This window comes from Festucalex cinctus, chromosome 12, assembly GCF_051991245.1.
Source record: "Festucalex cinctus isolate MCC-2025b chromosome 12, RoL_Fcin_1.0, whole genome shotgun sequence".
NCBI classification, from domain to species: domain Eukaryota; kingdom Metazoa; phylum Chordata; class Actinopteri; order Syngnathiformes; family Syngnathidae; genus Festucalex; species Festucalex cinctus.
The window spans coordinates 21,856,490-21,871,534 of NC_135422.1; the positions used below are offsets into that span (position 1 = coordinate 21,856,490).

At 39.8% G+C, this 15,045-nt stretch overlaps 2 protein-coding genes across 6 annotated transcripts in view; both read left to right on the forward strand.

Moving 5' to 3' along the window:
- Nucleotides 1-939: 939 nt before the first annotated feature.
- LOC144031338 (cytochrome c oxidase subunit 8A, mitochondrial-like) lies at nt 940-10,969 on the forward strand. Its single transcript, XM_077538396.1, has 2 exons — nt 940-1,179; nt 10,650-10,969. The coding sequence occupies exons 1-2, from the start codon at nt 1,063-1,065 to the stop codon at nt 10,743-10,745; spliced, it is 213 nt and encodes a 70-aa protein (XP_077394522.1). The 5' UTR covers nt 940-1,062; the 3' UTR covers nt 10,746-10,969.
- Nucleotides 10,970-11,107: 138 nt separating this feature from the next.
- LOC144031337 (glucosamine-6-phosphate deaminase 2) overlaps nt 11,108-15,045 on the forward strand; it is a 26,424-nt gene continuing 22,486 nt past the window's right edge. Inside the window, exons 1-2 of one of the 5 annotated variants that reach the window (XM_077538395.1) lie at nt 11,108-12,013; nt 14,042-14,178. In XM_077538395.1, the coding sequence (XP_077394521.1) occupies nt 14,055-14,178 (124 nt within the window). In that variant the 5' untranslated portion in view covers nt 11,108-12,013; nt 14,042-14,054. The other 4 variants (XM_077538394.1, XM_077538393.1, XM_077538391.1 and 1 more) reach the window with 4 other exon arrangements.

Below are 15,045 nucleotides of genomic sequence, written 5' to 3' on the forward strand. Positions count from 1 at the left end.
AGTATTTTTTTCCTTCCACAAAACAACAACAAACAAGTCTGAAAGGGTTTCACGGCAAACCTTTAATCCTAGACAAGGGAAGACGAGAGATCAATACATTAGAATAGCCACGGTGAGATGTAATTGATTGATGATGATTGATGAATGATTTTGACGCGTTACGAATCCTTGCCTTTTGGGTCGCCGAACAGTTTGATCCAGTAGTGCGGCTGTGATAAGTCCCATTAGATAAATAATAATACATTTCTTCGTAAAAAGCGTCAATGTTTTCCCTCCAACGACTGGAAAGTTGCCTCGCCAATCACAATCGTCGACATCTCAGCCAATCCTGTAGCGTAAAACGTCTCAGCCAATCCTGTAGCGTAACGTCATCTGTAGGCGAAGGACCCCGAATGGATCTGGCAGGCCGAATACATATGGTACCGACACCGTAGTTGGCGAGCCAAGATGGCCGATCTTCTGCGCATGCGCGTTACCGATCGTGCAGGGGTCACCGATCACGTCTCGTGAAAATGTCAAAATACAACACAACCATATATGGGCATCGTACAAAAAAACAAAATAACATAGTAAATAAAATAAATGCAATGTAATAAATATTTTGTTTAACCAATAACCCAACACTTGAAATAAAACTACACCTGGGTTACACTTCCTTACAAAAGAAAAATATGGCCTTGTGTTTAACAATATTATGTATTCCTCTAAATATAGAATATATTTGAACAGACATAAAAAGAAAAACGCAGTTTGAGTTCGTGCCATCTACCCCAGTCGAAGAGATTGCTGGGGACTCCCGGTTCAAGATGGCGACTGTATCTACATGTTATCCACCAGCCGAGGCTTGCTCTAGTGGTTGTATGTCTGGATGTGTTCCGCCGAATCTACATCGTCCTCCCGGACTGTAGGCGGCGGCGCGCCACTGAAGAAAGCATTTGGAGTTTCGGTGCGGCAAAGGGAAGTGACCTCAGCAATTAGCTGAACCACAACCAAACGAACAGGCAACAGCTACATTGTGGATCAGGAAGAGGACGTGTGCGTCATTACGGAAGGCAAATAAATATGTCTGGGCTTCTGCGAACCATCGCTTGCCGTGCTGTACCCGCATTGCGAGGACACACCATTTGTCCGAGAGCAAATATCCACAGTCGACCTGCCAAGGAAAAGATCGGCGCTATGGTAAATGAACGACTAGCGTGACATTCTTGCTAGCATGCAGCTATTTGCTGTCCTTGACTGACGGGGTCACAACTTGCGTTCATAAACGCTCTCTGCTCCAAATGTATCGCTGTTTTTTTCCGTATGGCAAAGGATTGATTGATTGATGCGTATGTTGTTCGGAATTTTGATGTAAAATTGGCATTTTCTACATTAAGCTTAAGATAATTGTAGGGGTTATTTTGCCGTGACTGACAACTCTCCTACTAGGCTATTTTGACCTGATTGATACATCGCCGTAGCGATATATTCTTTCTGGCGTGAAGGACTATTTTTACCGTGATTACAGTAGGTTGGCCGGGAATAGACTTTTAAGCGTCTGTTGCAAGCTGCTGGTAATCGGTTATTTTGCCGTGAGTCATGCACTTTGAGCGGTTCCTGTCTCCACTCCCCTCTGTCTCTTCACCAAATGTTCATTTTGTTTTTTTTCCCCGCCGAAAATAACCCTCAGAATTAGGGCTGTGCAATTAATCCAAATTAAATTACAATTTCAATTATTACATTTCACAATTACAAAATCAGCATTATCATAAAAAAATAATCCTAATTTTGAGTTGTTTAAATCTATGTATTTGTACATTTTAATTATTATTATTTAAAATGACATGACATTTTAAATGAAATAAATCTTGTTTGGTCCAAAAGGTACTTGAATAATTAATGTTTCAAAGAATTTATTTGTCTTAACATTGTTTACATGTTTAAACATTTTTTTTTTAACCAAAAAACAAGTGATTGTCCTAATCATGATTTCAATTATTACCAAATTAATCATGATTAATATTTTCTTCATAATTGAGCATCCCTACTCAGTACAACTGTTAATTTCTTCAATAAACACATGAAACAAAACTCGTTGACATATTCCAACTCCCGACCGGCTGCAAGAAATTGTAAATATAGTAAAATATTTAAAATAGATTTACGACGTGGTATTTGAACCCATTTACTAGGGGTGCAACTGTTTCATATTTTGGTGTACGATTATAGTCTGACAAAAAAAACAACCCATCCGCATTCTTTAAAAATGTAATTTTTTTTATATTTATTTTTTTGTATTTAATTTTTTAATTATATTTTTATATCCACTTTTATTTTTATGTATTTATTCAGTCATTTATTTTTAATTTTGGCAATTTTGGTCTTCCATAGTTACTAACTGCTAATGTTAATTAAAGCCCGTATCTGACCGAGCGGCGCAGGCTTGCCGGGGTGTGGCGAGGTAGCATTGTTGTTTTTTCCCCAGGGTTCATTCAATGTTGCAAAATGTGCCAAGACGTTCGCCAGAACGAACTTCGACTGAAAAACAACACTCACTACTTGCGCACAGCCTCACAAGCTTTTGCCACTCAGTGAGATAAAACCAAGGGAATGTCTTCTTTCATTTTATTTGGTGACCATGGCGAAAGAGAGTCTGCAGGGCTCAAAGGCCGTCAGACTACTCGTACAGGGCCAGGCAGGAGGAGAGCTCAGTTCATATGTGAGTGGTGAATTGTTACTGGACATTATTATTAGGGGTGTGCTCAAAATATCGATACGGCAATATATCGTTGCAGGCCTCATCACAATACACGTATCGATACACAGGCGTCAGAATCGATATTGCTCGTTGACTTTAAATAGGCAGTTAACGTTTGCCTTTGCAGCTTGCATTGTACCTAAAAAATAAAAACCAGCAGTGTCTTTGAAGTTAATTGCCTTCAATTAATGCAAAAATAGCTCACCAGTGATTGGACACTGTGTCTTGCTAAGGAAAATGAAAGCAAGGAAGAATGTCAACATTTATTTACTTATAAACTTAACATGGCACGTGTCTCAATGTACCAATTTTCATATATTTTGTTTAAAAAAAAAAAACCAAAATGTGTTACATGAAAAAACATGCTGTTTTTATTTCCCCAAATATTTCAAATAATCCCATTTTAGAGCTGTAAATTTAATACTTTGATATTTTTGGTCATATCGGCTAGGGCTGGGCGATATGGACCAAAATTCATATCCCCATATGTTCTGGCTTAATATCGATGTACGATATATATTCCGATGTATTTTTTTTTCTACAAAGTGAGAGAAAATGTTCAGTCAAAGCCAAATATGTAACAAGTATTTTTTTATTGAAACTGGCTATTTCAGTGAACAGTGTGTCCTTTTTGACAAATCTACAGATCAAAATAAGGAACAATACAATACCTGTAGCATTTATATGCAAAGAAATAAAAATAAAGTGCTCAGTTTAAGAAAACAAATTAATCAGCCTGAGAATACCTTTTCCTTTTTGTTAACTCAATTTCTTATCTTAACAGTTTCAGCCAGTTACACAAAAACACACTTCAACTCAAACATTTCCCCCCTCTTTTTCTACTTTGAGAAACAGTATACTGTAGAGCTGTCTTGAGGTAGACATTTGAAGGCAGTTAAGTATGCTCGCCTTCATTTAAAGATTCTGTGCGAGAAATACCAGCCTGTCAACAGCATCTGGCTTCAATGATGCTCTGTGGCAAGTCACGATATTGCCACTGTAACTGAAAACCCTTTCTGAGGGTGTACTGGTAGCTGGTAGTAATAGATATTTTTTTGCCAGATTGCTCAGAGCTGGAAAGACGCTGGAAGAGATGTGATGGAAGATCCTTAAACCACATGAGGGGATCAGTGTCACTCTCCACACTTGCTGACTGCAAGTAACTTGACAGTTCATTTTCAATAGCCACCCTCAGGGTTGGTGCAGTGGTGGTAGCTGTGTGCTGCTTGAAGAAGCTTGCCAGTGTCTTCTTAGCTTTTGGTGCAACTGGTCCTTCTCCATCTTCTGGCTCATGCACAGTGGGTACACGTACAGCCAGGTAAGATGGTTGACAGCTGCTCTGATCAGCCAGTAGCGTCTCCACCTCCAAGACGACTCTGCGCTTCAATGCATCAACTTTTTCAGTTGGGACGTGTGTAGCCCTGAACCGTGGATCAACAAATGAAGCTATCTTCAATAGGTCAGTAGTGGCTGGGTCCGAATACTTGTTGTTGAGGTACTCAACAATGCTGGTCTTGATTGATTTACACAGCTCACTGTCATCCTCTTCACATGCCAGAAGACTTTTGTTAAAAAGGTGCAGCGCAGGTTTCACTAGTGATAGGGTGACATATTTCTCACCTGACAAAGCATCGGTAAATGCCTGGAGAGGTTTTAGTGCCTTTTGAATTGCTTCTAGGACCTCTAAGTCTTGCCAGGTAGGAACAAGGTGCCTGGTCTTTTTGTCACCAGCCAGAACTTTGGCCAGTGCTCCTTGCTGCTCCAGGAATCTCTCTATCATCTGATGCCCCAGCGTGTAGCAGACTATGTGATCAGTTGGTGAGTTGGCAGACCCAGCTGAATCTGGACTTCAGCAAGATCTCTCCTTTTCTTCCAGCTGTATGAAAAACAGCTAACAATTCTCTTGCACAGAGAAATGGCCCGGGTGATGCGCTTGTCGCTCATGCCATGTCCTGTCAGAATAATAGAAAAATAATAAACAAAGGGGCTTATATTAGAATTTTGATTCTGGTTTCACTTTAACACTCGTACAACTAAGTGCTTCCAAAATTGAGCTTTAGAAATACTGTACTGTACATCATCATATATAATTATTTTCTTGTTTTATATTTTATTTTTTTAATCCACACCAGTCCTAATCTTGTTGTTCTTGGTATTATTTATGCTATTTTTTTAAAAATCTATTTCATATTTTTACTCCACTAAAAATTCCACAATGTTTAAGCTTATGTATTACATAACAGTTTCAAGTTATTTGTGCAGCTAAATATGCTACCTTGATTATATCAACAGGCTAACCGGCTTTTTAGTCATAATTAGCTCACCTTTGCCAGCTGTAACATTAAAATTGTAAACACATCCGTGCATCACTAATCCAACGATCTAATAAATATAGCTATGACATATCCACTACTTTTAGCACTTCACATTTTGTGCCTTATTAATTTAACAATCAAATTAAAACAAAAAACAGTAGATTCCTGTCTAAGACACACACACAAAACAAAGTTACAGACGGACACACAAAGGAAAAACTCGCATTTTAATATGTTTTTGTTTAAGGTAAAACATCCGAATACTTCTTACAACACTACTCACCAATAGCCAAGTGTAGTGTGTGGCCGAAACATTGCATCCTTGTCCACTCATTCAGCTCAATCGCTTTAACAATGTTGCTCCCGTTGTCAGTTGTTATAGCAACCAGATGAGTTTCACAAAGTTTCCAGTTTTTCAATTGCTTCCTGGAGGGCCTCAGCTATATGCTCACCAGTGTGATCTTGGGGGAAATAACTTGTTTGGAGACACGCTGTTTTCAGCTCCCAGTCTTGAATAAAGTGAACTGTCACACTCATGTAAGGCTCACACGTCCTGCTTGACCACATGTCGCTGGTCAACGCAAAATGGGTCACATTCGCGAGTTGGTCAGCAAGGCTCTGCCTAACTTCAGTGTACATTTGTGGCAGTCCTTCTCGTGCAAAGTAGTTGCGACTGGGAAGCTCATATCTCGGGTCCATAGTTTTTAGTAGCTTTTTAAATCCGACTTGTTCCACGGTTGCAGTAGGGGCCATATCTTTAGCAATATGAAAGGACACAGCTTTACTTATAGCACACCACTTGTCACATTTCTTTTCATAAGGCACACTGCGAGAAAAAGAGGCTTGCAGTTAGGGCTGGGAATCTTTGACTGTCTCACAATACGATTCGGTTACGATTTTTGGGTCTACGATTCGATTCAGAATCGATTTTTGATTCTCGATTCAAACGATTTGATTCAAAATTATTTGATTCAAAATTATTTGATTGACAAATGATTTCTGCTTCAATTTACAGATATGCACAACATTGTCATGTTCTACTCCAGTCTGCTTTGCAAGACAAAATGACAAATAGAGACATTAAAGTGTCTTTTTATTTTATTTTATTTTGGTTTAAACATTTATTAATTTTGTATTGTAAGTGCCTTTTTCCACAAAAACAGCATATGGGCTACAACTGTCTTTTCCCCTTCTTCATTTCTAATTTTAATAAAATCGATTTTTGGATATCAACATCGATTCGATTAATAAATGAGAATCTCGATTCTTTTATGAATCGATTTTTTGGCACACCCCTTCTTGCAGTGGCATTTGTATTCTTCATCTTTCTGGTGCCAACTCTCTTTGATTGCAGTTGCCAGATCATCTTTGCAGGTCGGAGCCTTGCTGTGGATCAGTTTTTTCAATTTCCACCACAGCTTTTCAATTGGGTTGCGATCTGGGCTATTTGCAGGCCATGACATTGACTGGATGCGTCTTTCTCCAAGGAATGATTTCACAGTTTTTCCTTTGTGGCATGATGCATTGTCATCCTTGAAAATGATTTCATCATCCCCAAACTTTTCTTCAGTTGAAGGGATAAGAAAGCTGTCCAAAATGTCAATGTAAACTTGTGCATTTATTGAAGATTTAACCACAGCCATCTCCCCAGTGCCTTTGCCTGACATGCAGCCCCATATCATCAAGGACTGTGGGAATTTGGATGTTTTCTTTAGGCAGTCCTCTTTGTAAATCTCACTGGAATGGCACCAAACAAGAGCTCCGGCGTCATCACCTTGTCCAATGCAGATTCGTGACTCATCACTGAAGAGAACCTTCATCCAGTCATCCACTGTCCATGATTGCCTCTCCTTAGCCCATTGCAGTCTTGTTCTTTTTTGTTCAAGTGTCAATGATGGCTTCCTTTTAGCTTTCCTGGATGTAAATCCCTTTTCCTTGGTGATTTTGCACAGTTCTGTCACATACATTGACTCCAGCTTCCTCCCATTTCTTCTTCATTAGGGCCCGAGCAGCGACCGCTGCGAGGTCCCTATTGTTTTTGTAAAAATTATTATTATTATTATTATTATTATTATTATTATTATTATTATTATTATTCTTCTTCTTCTTCTTCTTTATTCTCCGCAAACGATCGCGATTTTGGGTACCTAAACATTCACGAAAACTCACCGAACTTTGCGCACTCTTCGGGCCCGGCGAAAAATTTGATATTATGAAGGCGTCATAACAACGCGACTCTATAGCACCCCCTAGCGTAGAAAAATAATAACCAAGCCCGGCACGTTTGAGCTAGAGCAACAAAAATTGGCAGGCACGTGTAGCACCCCGAGACGCACAAAAAAGTCTATTGGGACCATGTAGCTAAAATGTACAGGAAATGAGCTATGAATTTTTTAATGTCCAATTTTGGCCTATTTTGGCACATTCACTGTGGTCATGCTTTTTCCCCCTTTGCAAACATTTTTCATCCAGTTGACTTCAAAATTGGCATTTATCATCTCAAGACCTGAGACAACAACTGGGCAAAAAACCTTGACTTTTTGAAATACTATATGACGGGGGCGGGGCATCAAATATTGCCTTGAAAATTTCATTTGTCCAGAAAGAGCAAATGCTTAATAACTCCCATGTTCAAGCTCCGAAAAATCTCAAACTTCTCAGAAAACGTAATAGTCACGGCCTGAAAACATCTATATGATAAAATTCAGTTATACATATAGTGCCACCTAGTGGTAACAATAAATGTCATACTTTACATTTTTAGCTACAGTGCTGAGCTCGTTGAAGGGATCCAGTTGAAAATTGGTCAGAAAAGCCTTAAGATGTTGATCATGCCCCACACCGAATATTGTAACTTTTCGCCAAAGGGCGTGGCCGCTACGGTGACGCAAAGTCTGAAGATTTTTCGTGACAATAAAAGCTGCATTAACTTGACCGAGATGATCCTATCTTCTCAAAATTTCACACATTTGATGAGAGTCCAGCCCTAAAGACATCTACGAACTTATATTTCATCTTACTGATAGCGCCACCTAGTGGCATTTTTTTTTCTTACAAATTTTCTTCTACGTTTTTGTCCAAACACGTTAACTGGACCTACCTCAGATTTGCTCAGATGAGGGTTTCGGCCTTCATGATGTCACAACACGAAGTTTGTGAGTTTTCGTGAATTGCTGTGGGCGTGGCTAAGCGCTGTTCGCCAAGAAAACAACGCCGGTTTTGAGGGTCTAAACATGCACAGAAACTCATGAAACTTGGCACACACATCTGGCCTGGTAAAATGAGCAATATTTTAATGTTGATTGTGCTATTTTTACAAAAATGACTCAATAGCGCCCCCTAGAAAATTTTAACGAAGCAGCCCCGGTTGTACGTTTAAGCAAGATCTACGAAAAATTTTAGGTGTATGAGGGAGCCCAAGACCTACATAAAAGTCTCTTGGACCCATATGCTAAAATGAACAGGAAGTGAGCTACGAATTTTTGAATGTCCCATTTTTAATGATTTTTGCACATTTACAGGGGGCATACTTTTGCCCACTTCTTCTCCACGTTTCATCCGACTGAGTTAAGACTTGGCCTGGACAATGTCAAGACCTGAGCCAACGACAGGGGGGAAAATCTTGACTTTTCGAAATACTATATGATGAGGGCGTGGCATCAAAATTTGTGTTTCGCAATGAAAAAGGATATACTTGATAACTCCCCGGTACATGCTCCAAAAAATCCCAAACTTGACATGTATGTTTATCGTCAAGGCCTGAAGTTATCTCTATGACAACATTCAGTTATATATGCAGCGCCACCTAGCCCTTGAGGCATAAAAAAAAATGCCCCACATACGGTATTTTGTACAAAAAAAGGAAACTCATTCTAAGTGTGATAACGAAGTCATTTATGAATATTCTTTTAGTTTCCACCACTCAAAATGTTCACTGGCATCAGACTTATCCAAACATATATATATTTTTATTTATTTTTGATAGCCTCTATGGACATTAAAAGCAATATCGTGAATGAAGGATATGCTTAATAACTCCCAGGTACATGCTATAAAAAAAATCCCACACTTGACATGTATGCTTATAATCAAGGCCTGAAGGTATCTCTATGACAACATTCAGTTATAAATACAGCGCCACCTAGCCCTTGAGGCTTATATAAAAAAAAATAAATAAATACCCCACATACGGTATTTTGTACAAAAAATGTACACTCATTCTAAGTGTGATAACTAAGTCATTTATGAATATTCTTTTAGTTTCCACCACTCAAATTGTTCACTGGCTTCACACCGATCCAAACGTATGTACGTTTCCATTTTGTTTTATTCATTTTTGATTGCCCTTTTGGACAATAAAAGTAACATTGTGCAATGAGTACAACGAGCGATGATGTGTATATACACTTTTACAAAAAAATACCAATCAGGGCAACTCATTGCCTAAAAATAAAAAAGGACGCTGATTTTTGCAGGTCTTAACAATCACCAAAACCCGTTGAGCTTGATACACACACTGGCAAAAAAATATTCTACATGTAAACGTTTATTATGCCATTTTCAAATAAATTTTGCTTCCAATATGCCAGTACCCCAATGTGCCAGTACCCTAACGTGCAAGTACCCCAACGTGCAAGGACTCCAACGTGGCCCGGGCTGCGAGGGCCCTTTATAGCTGCTCGCAGCTCTAGTTTGTCTTGTTGTGCATTTTCTGTTTTCAGGACATATGGCCTTTAGTTGTTTGTCTTGACGCTTAGATGTCTTCCTTGGTCTACCAGTACGCTTGACTTTAACAATCTTCCCATGCTTTTTGTACTTGGTCCAGATCTTCGATACAGCTGACTGTGGACAGCCCACATCTTCGGCAACCATACGTGTAGAGTTACCTTCTTCAAGAAGTTTGATAATCCTGTCTTTGGTCTCAAGAGACATTTGCCTTGTTGGAGCCATGATTCTTGCCAATCCACTTGATCCAGCAGCCCTCCAAGGTGTGATAACTGCACTGTTTTTAACTGCTGACTAACGAGCAGATGTAATTTGAGGCAGGTGCCCAATTAAGGAAAGGCAATTGACTGGGTGTGTCCTTATTTTCTGCTCAAAATGGAGTGATTCCATATTTCCCTGCACTTTCTTTATAAAAGTAACATTTAATGACCAGCACAATGTTTTTTCTTCATTTATTTTAGTGTTTCTGAAAGCCAAGATGTTGCACTTTGGAATGACCTTATGACTGTTTCATGCTTTTTTGTCTGAGTTTGATCTACAGAATAAAACGTCGTGAGTCATCGTCCAAGACTGGCGATTCCGTACTTTTTGCTAGGGGTAGTACATGTCAATTACTGTACTTCTAATTTTATGGCAAACACAACCATCTCGGCATACACAGTGATGTGCAATGGAGCAAAAACCAGACATATAATTACAGTTACAACACTTGTTTTATTGTGTTCAGCATATCCTTCTTGTAGTTTTAGTTGTATACTATTGTATGTACAATCAATGAAATAACTATTACTCACTTGGAAAGTAATGTCTGCAATATGTGGTGACATAAGAGTGTGGCTCATGTTTGACAGTGATGTTTTTTTGGCACACAGGAAACTGTGGTTGCATTGGGTTTGTTCACCCTGGCCATCTTGGGACCATCTGGATGGATCCTGGTCCACCTGGAGGACTACAGGAAGAGAGCGTGAATTGGATGTTTTGGCAACCTGCCTGGCCTGGCGTTCCCAGTCTGCTGTTTCCAGGTGGAACCTTCACCATCTTCCTCGTCAGCAACCAGATGTCACTCTTTTGTCTGGCCAAGTTAAGGACACCCCCCCACCCTCCTCCCCAAAAAGGCTCCATTACAATAACCATTATACATGTAGTTTTGTGCATATTTTATTGTATGTACAACATTAAAATTTAAATCCAATTTTGCTTGGTTGAATAATTTGTCATGGGTTTATACTAAAATGCTTTCATTTGGTACACAGCATGTACAGTACACTAAAGATGTGATTTATTTTTATTTATTTATTTTTCCCCAGGCCAATGCCGATAACCGATATTTGAAGCCAATATTCATTTTCAGTTAAAAAAATAAAAAAAAAATCAAAAAAAAATCTGGTTGTCCTTGGCATAAAAATGTTTTAAAATACAAATGGGCCAATTTATGGTCTGCTTTTTATATAAATGCCAATCTTGAAGCTTCAAGCTGCAATATGGAGGATTTCCCCCCAAATTATCGTTACAATAGCCTTTTTATTTGTTCAGGGAGCTCCCACGGTCAGCAGTAAGTCTTAAAAAGTTGATTGGAAACTTAAGCAAGTAAATACCATAGCTCTCTATAGTTTTCTACAGTAAACATTTTTTTCCCATCCATCTTCTACCGCTTAACCGAGGTCGGGTCGCGGGGGCAGCAGCTTTAGCAGGGAAGGCCAGATGTCCCTCTCCCCAGCCACTTCAACCATCTCCTCCTGCAGGATCCCAAAGTGTTCCCAGGCCAGCCGAGAGACAGAGTCTCTCCAGTGTCTTCTGGGTCGTCCCCGGGGCCTCCCGCCGGTGGAACATGCCCGGAACTCTTCCCCAGGGAGGTGTCCAGGAGGTATCCGAACCAGATACCGGAGCCACCTCAACTGGTTCCTCTCATCGCGGAGGTGCAGCGACTCGACTCTTGAGTCCTTCCTGGATGACCGAGCTTCTCACCCTGTCTCAAAGGGAGAGTCCAGACACCCTGCAGAGGAAACTCATTTCGGCCACTTGTATCTGCTCCTTCTTCACCACAACGGCCCGATACAGAGTTCACACCACTGCAGATGCTGCACCGATTCTCATGTCGCTCTCCTGCTCCATCCTGCCCTCATTCGTGAACAAAACCCCAAGATACTTTAACTCCTCCACTTGGGGCAGGATCTCATCCCGACCCGAAGACGGCACCACCCTTTTCCGACTGAGGACCATGCTCTCGGATTTGGAGGTACTGATTTTGATCCCAACTTCTTCACACTCTGCTGCGAACAGTTCCAGTGAGAGATTGAGATCACGGCTTGAAGAAGCCAACAGCACCACATCATGCCCAAAAAGCAGAGATGCAATATTGAGGCCACCAAACCGGACCCCCTTGAAATTCTGTCCATAAAAGTTAGGAACAGAATCGGTGATAAAAGGACAACCTTGGTGGACATTCCGAACGGGAAAATGCATTTTAAATCTTAGAAGTTACAATAATACTTACCATTAACAAAATGATCAGAGCAGACTTTGGTGTACTTTGTTGGTTGGAAATTCTTTCAATTTATCCATACAATCCATGCGGTTTTTCTTCGGACACTCGGTTACTTTGTACGTTCACACAACAGGTATTGAAAAGAAGCCTCGTTTCACATCTTTGTTCACCCTATTTTTGCACCCGTGAATGGTACACGTGTTACTGTTTACCATTGTGAAACAATTCATGAAAGTTCGGCATGAATGAAAAAATGAATGAATCAAGTTGTAGTAAGCAACAAGAGTGCTCCTCTTGCTTGCAATGTCTCGCTCGACTCGCTGGCCGCAACTGTTTGCTACAAAATTGCTTGACCCAACAAATGGCCATGGGGTTGATAGGTGGGGGTCGGTGACGTCATGTGAATACTATATTGAAGCACAAAAGCTGCCGTTTGTAATCGTCAGGCATGTAAAAGAAAAAGTAACGAGTAACGACCCTCTGTTTTGAAAATGTATCAAGTAAAAAGTACACATACTGTTTTTAAAATGTAATGGATAAAAGTAAGAACTATTCTAAAAAAATAAATACTCAGTGAATTACAAAGTACTGGAAAAAGCTACTCAAGTACAGTATTTGTACTTCGTTACATCCCATCTCTGTGGATGGCCGCTCCTAATGTGGGCCAAAGCAGGCTTAGCACACACAGTGCTTCTTATGTAAGGCGTAATTTCATCTTTGATGTCCGCTGCGGGATACGATAATTCCTCGTGAGTTCAGTGTTGCCACTGGCAGCCATGTAATTCAACGTGAATTTTACACACGCGATAGTCATGATGACCACGTGACTGTCCAAAATGCTCGATACAGTACTGAACGTAAAAATATTCATAAAAAGTGCTATAAAATCATAATTGCTCAACATAAATTGGCATTTTTTTCAGGGAAGAGTTGTAATGATTAATTTCACAGAATACCTGGTTAGTTTTTCATATGTCTTGTGTTCGTTTAAAAACTAAAGCAGAACAGTACATGCCCTCGGCCCAGCAACACCAATCAACAAGTGCTACACTACCACCATCTACTGGATGGATGGAAAAACTGCAACGTCTATACACTTATCCATACTGTACACAGTAAAGTTACAGGTGAAGAGCAGCTGACAGTAACATGTAGGTTGGTATTAAAGGTTAAAAAAACGTGAAAAATAATTTTCATTACTCATACATTTTTATTTGCTTAAGGAATTCACCTTACATTGAAACTGCATCTCCAAATATAATAAACTATCATCAACATAATTCAATTTTCACGGAGTACCTTTTCTTGGTAGTTTTACTTGTATCATCAAGATTTTTTTAAATTATTTTTAAATTACTGCCATGCCATAAGAGTAGCTTCGAAGTCACATGGCCTGCCGTCGATCACGTGACACCTTTGGCGTCACCGGATTTTTCCAGGGGGAGAAAAAAAAAAAAAAAAAAGACTTCGTCGATCGGGTAGGATAAATCATCCGTTAAACGCTACGTGTGACACGAAGATGATGAACTAATTCTGTCAGACGAGTTTTGGGGAACTCACTGAGTCATTGCAAACTTAAGTGTTGATATCTCGAGCGTGTTCTTCGCATGGCTTGCTAACTTGAGCAGCGCTACGATGCTAAAATATGCCTTTGAGAAAGCTTTTATTTTGGATAGTCCACTATGAGACGGACTACTTTAAGTAAAAGAGTGTTCACATTGAATTGATTGGTTGTGTTAGTTCAATAGTCCCTGGACTAAACGCTGTCTCTTTCTCTAGTACAGTGAACACAATGAGGTTGGTGATTCTGGACGATTATGACCTGGCCAGTGAGTGGGCAGCCAAATATATTCGTAACCGAATAATCCAGTTTAAACCCTCCGCCAACAATTTCTTCACCCTGGGTCTCCCTACAGGTGGGTGTTTTACGATTGATGTCTTGTTTTCATGCTACATTTGACTGCATGAGGGGGCAATGGCTTACAAGGACTTGGGTCTTTAGAACCCAGGTCGTTAAGTCTCCTATGAGAACCTGAAAATACCAGCATCTCTTCTGCAAATTGCTGGAGAGATGCTAGTCTGCTTCGAGACTACTGTCTAGGTGCTCTTGAGACAGGCACCTGAGTCTCATTTCTCCATGCATGCCTCCATCTGTGATGTGGTTCCCTGTGTGGTGTGCTATACAACAAAAATATCCAGTGCTCTGAAAAAGTAATTGCCCTCATATCAAATTCTTAGTTCTTAGCACCTGTGATGTCATTTTCAGTTGACGCCCACTCTGGGTTTTAGATCATCGAACTAGGGGTGCTTCGATTAGGGTTTTATGCTACCGATTCTGATACCGATCCTAAACTGGTTAGCTGTATTAAAAGTATCGATTCATGGGGTTTTAAGAATTGATATTGGGCTATGAAAAGGAATATCGATATCGATATTTTAGACCCAGCCCAATAAATGACGGAGATCGTCACATTGATAGCTGCACATTTTTAAGTTTTAGAGCTGCTCAGTCATATTTTGGTATTTTTTTTTGATTGATTGATTGATGAATCTGATTAAAAATGTTTTGATTGATTGATGAATCTGATTTAAAAAACAAACAAACAAAAAAAAACATTGTATCAGTGTTCATCCCTGCATGAACATATCGTTGGTAAATTGGTCATCCTCATACCTCCAAAATCATCACTTCTTAGGAGACCCCCAAAATAGCATTTTTTGTTCAGTCATTAATAATGTTCCGTCATCAAAGAGAGCAAGGCATTTTCAACCCTGGAATGGGT

What these genes read in the sequence shown, in the direction of transcription:
- LOC144031338 (XM_077538396.1), top strand. Translation starts at nt 1,063, where the DNA reads ATGTCTGGGCTTCTGCGAACCATCGCTTGCCGTGCTGTACCCGCATTG. An exon ending in AGGAAAAGATCGGCGCTATG is followed by an intron (nt 1,180 to 10,649) that starts GTAAATGAACGA and finishes TTTGGCACACAG; the next exon opens with GAAACTGTGGTTGCATTGGG.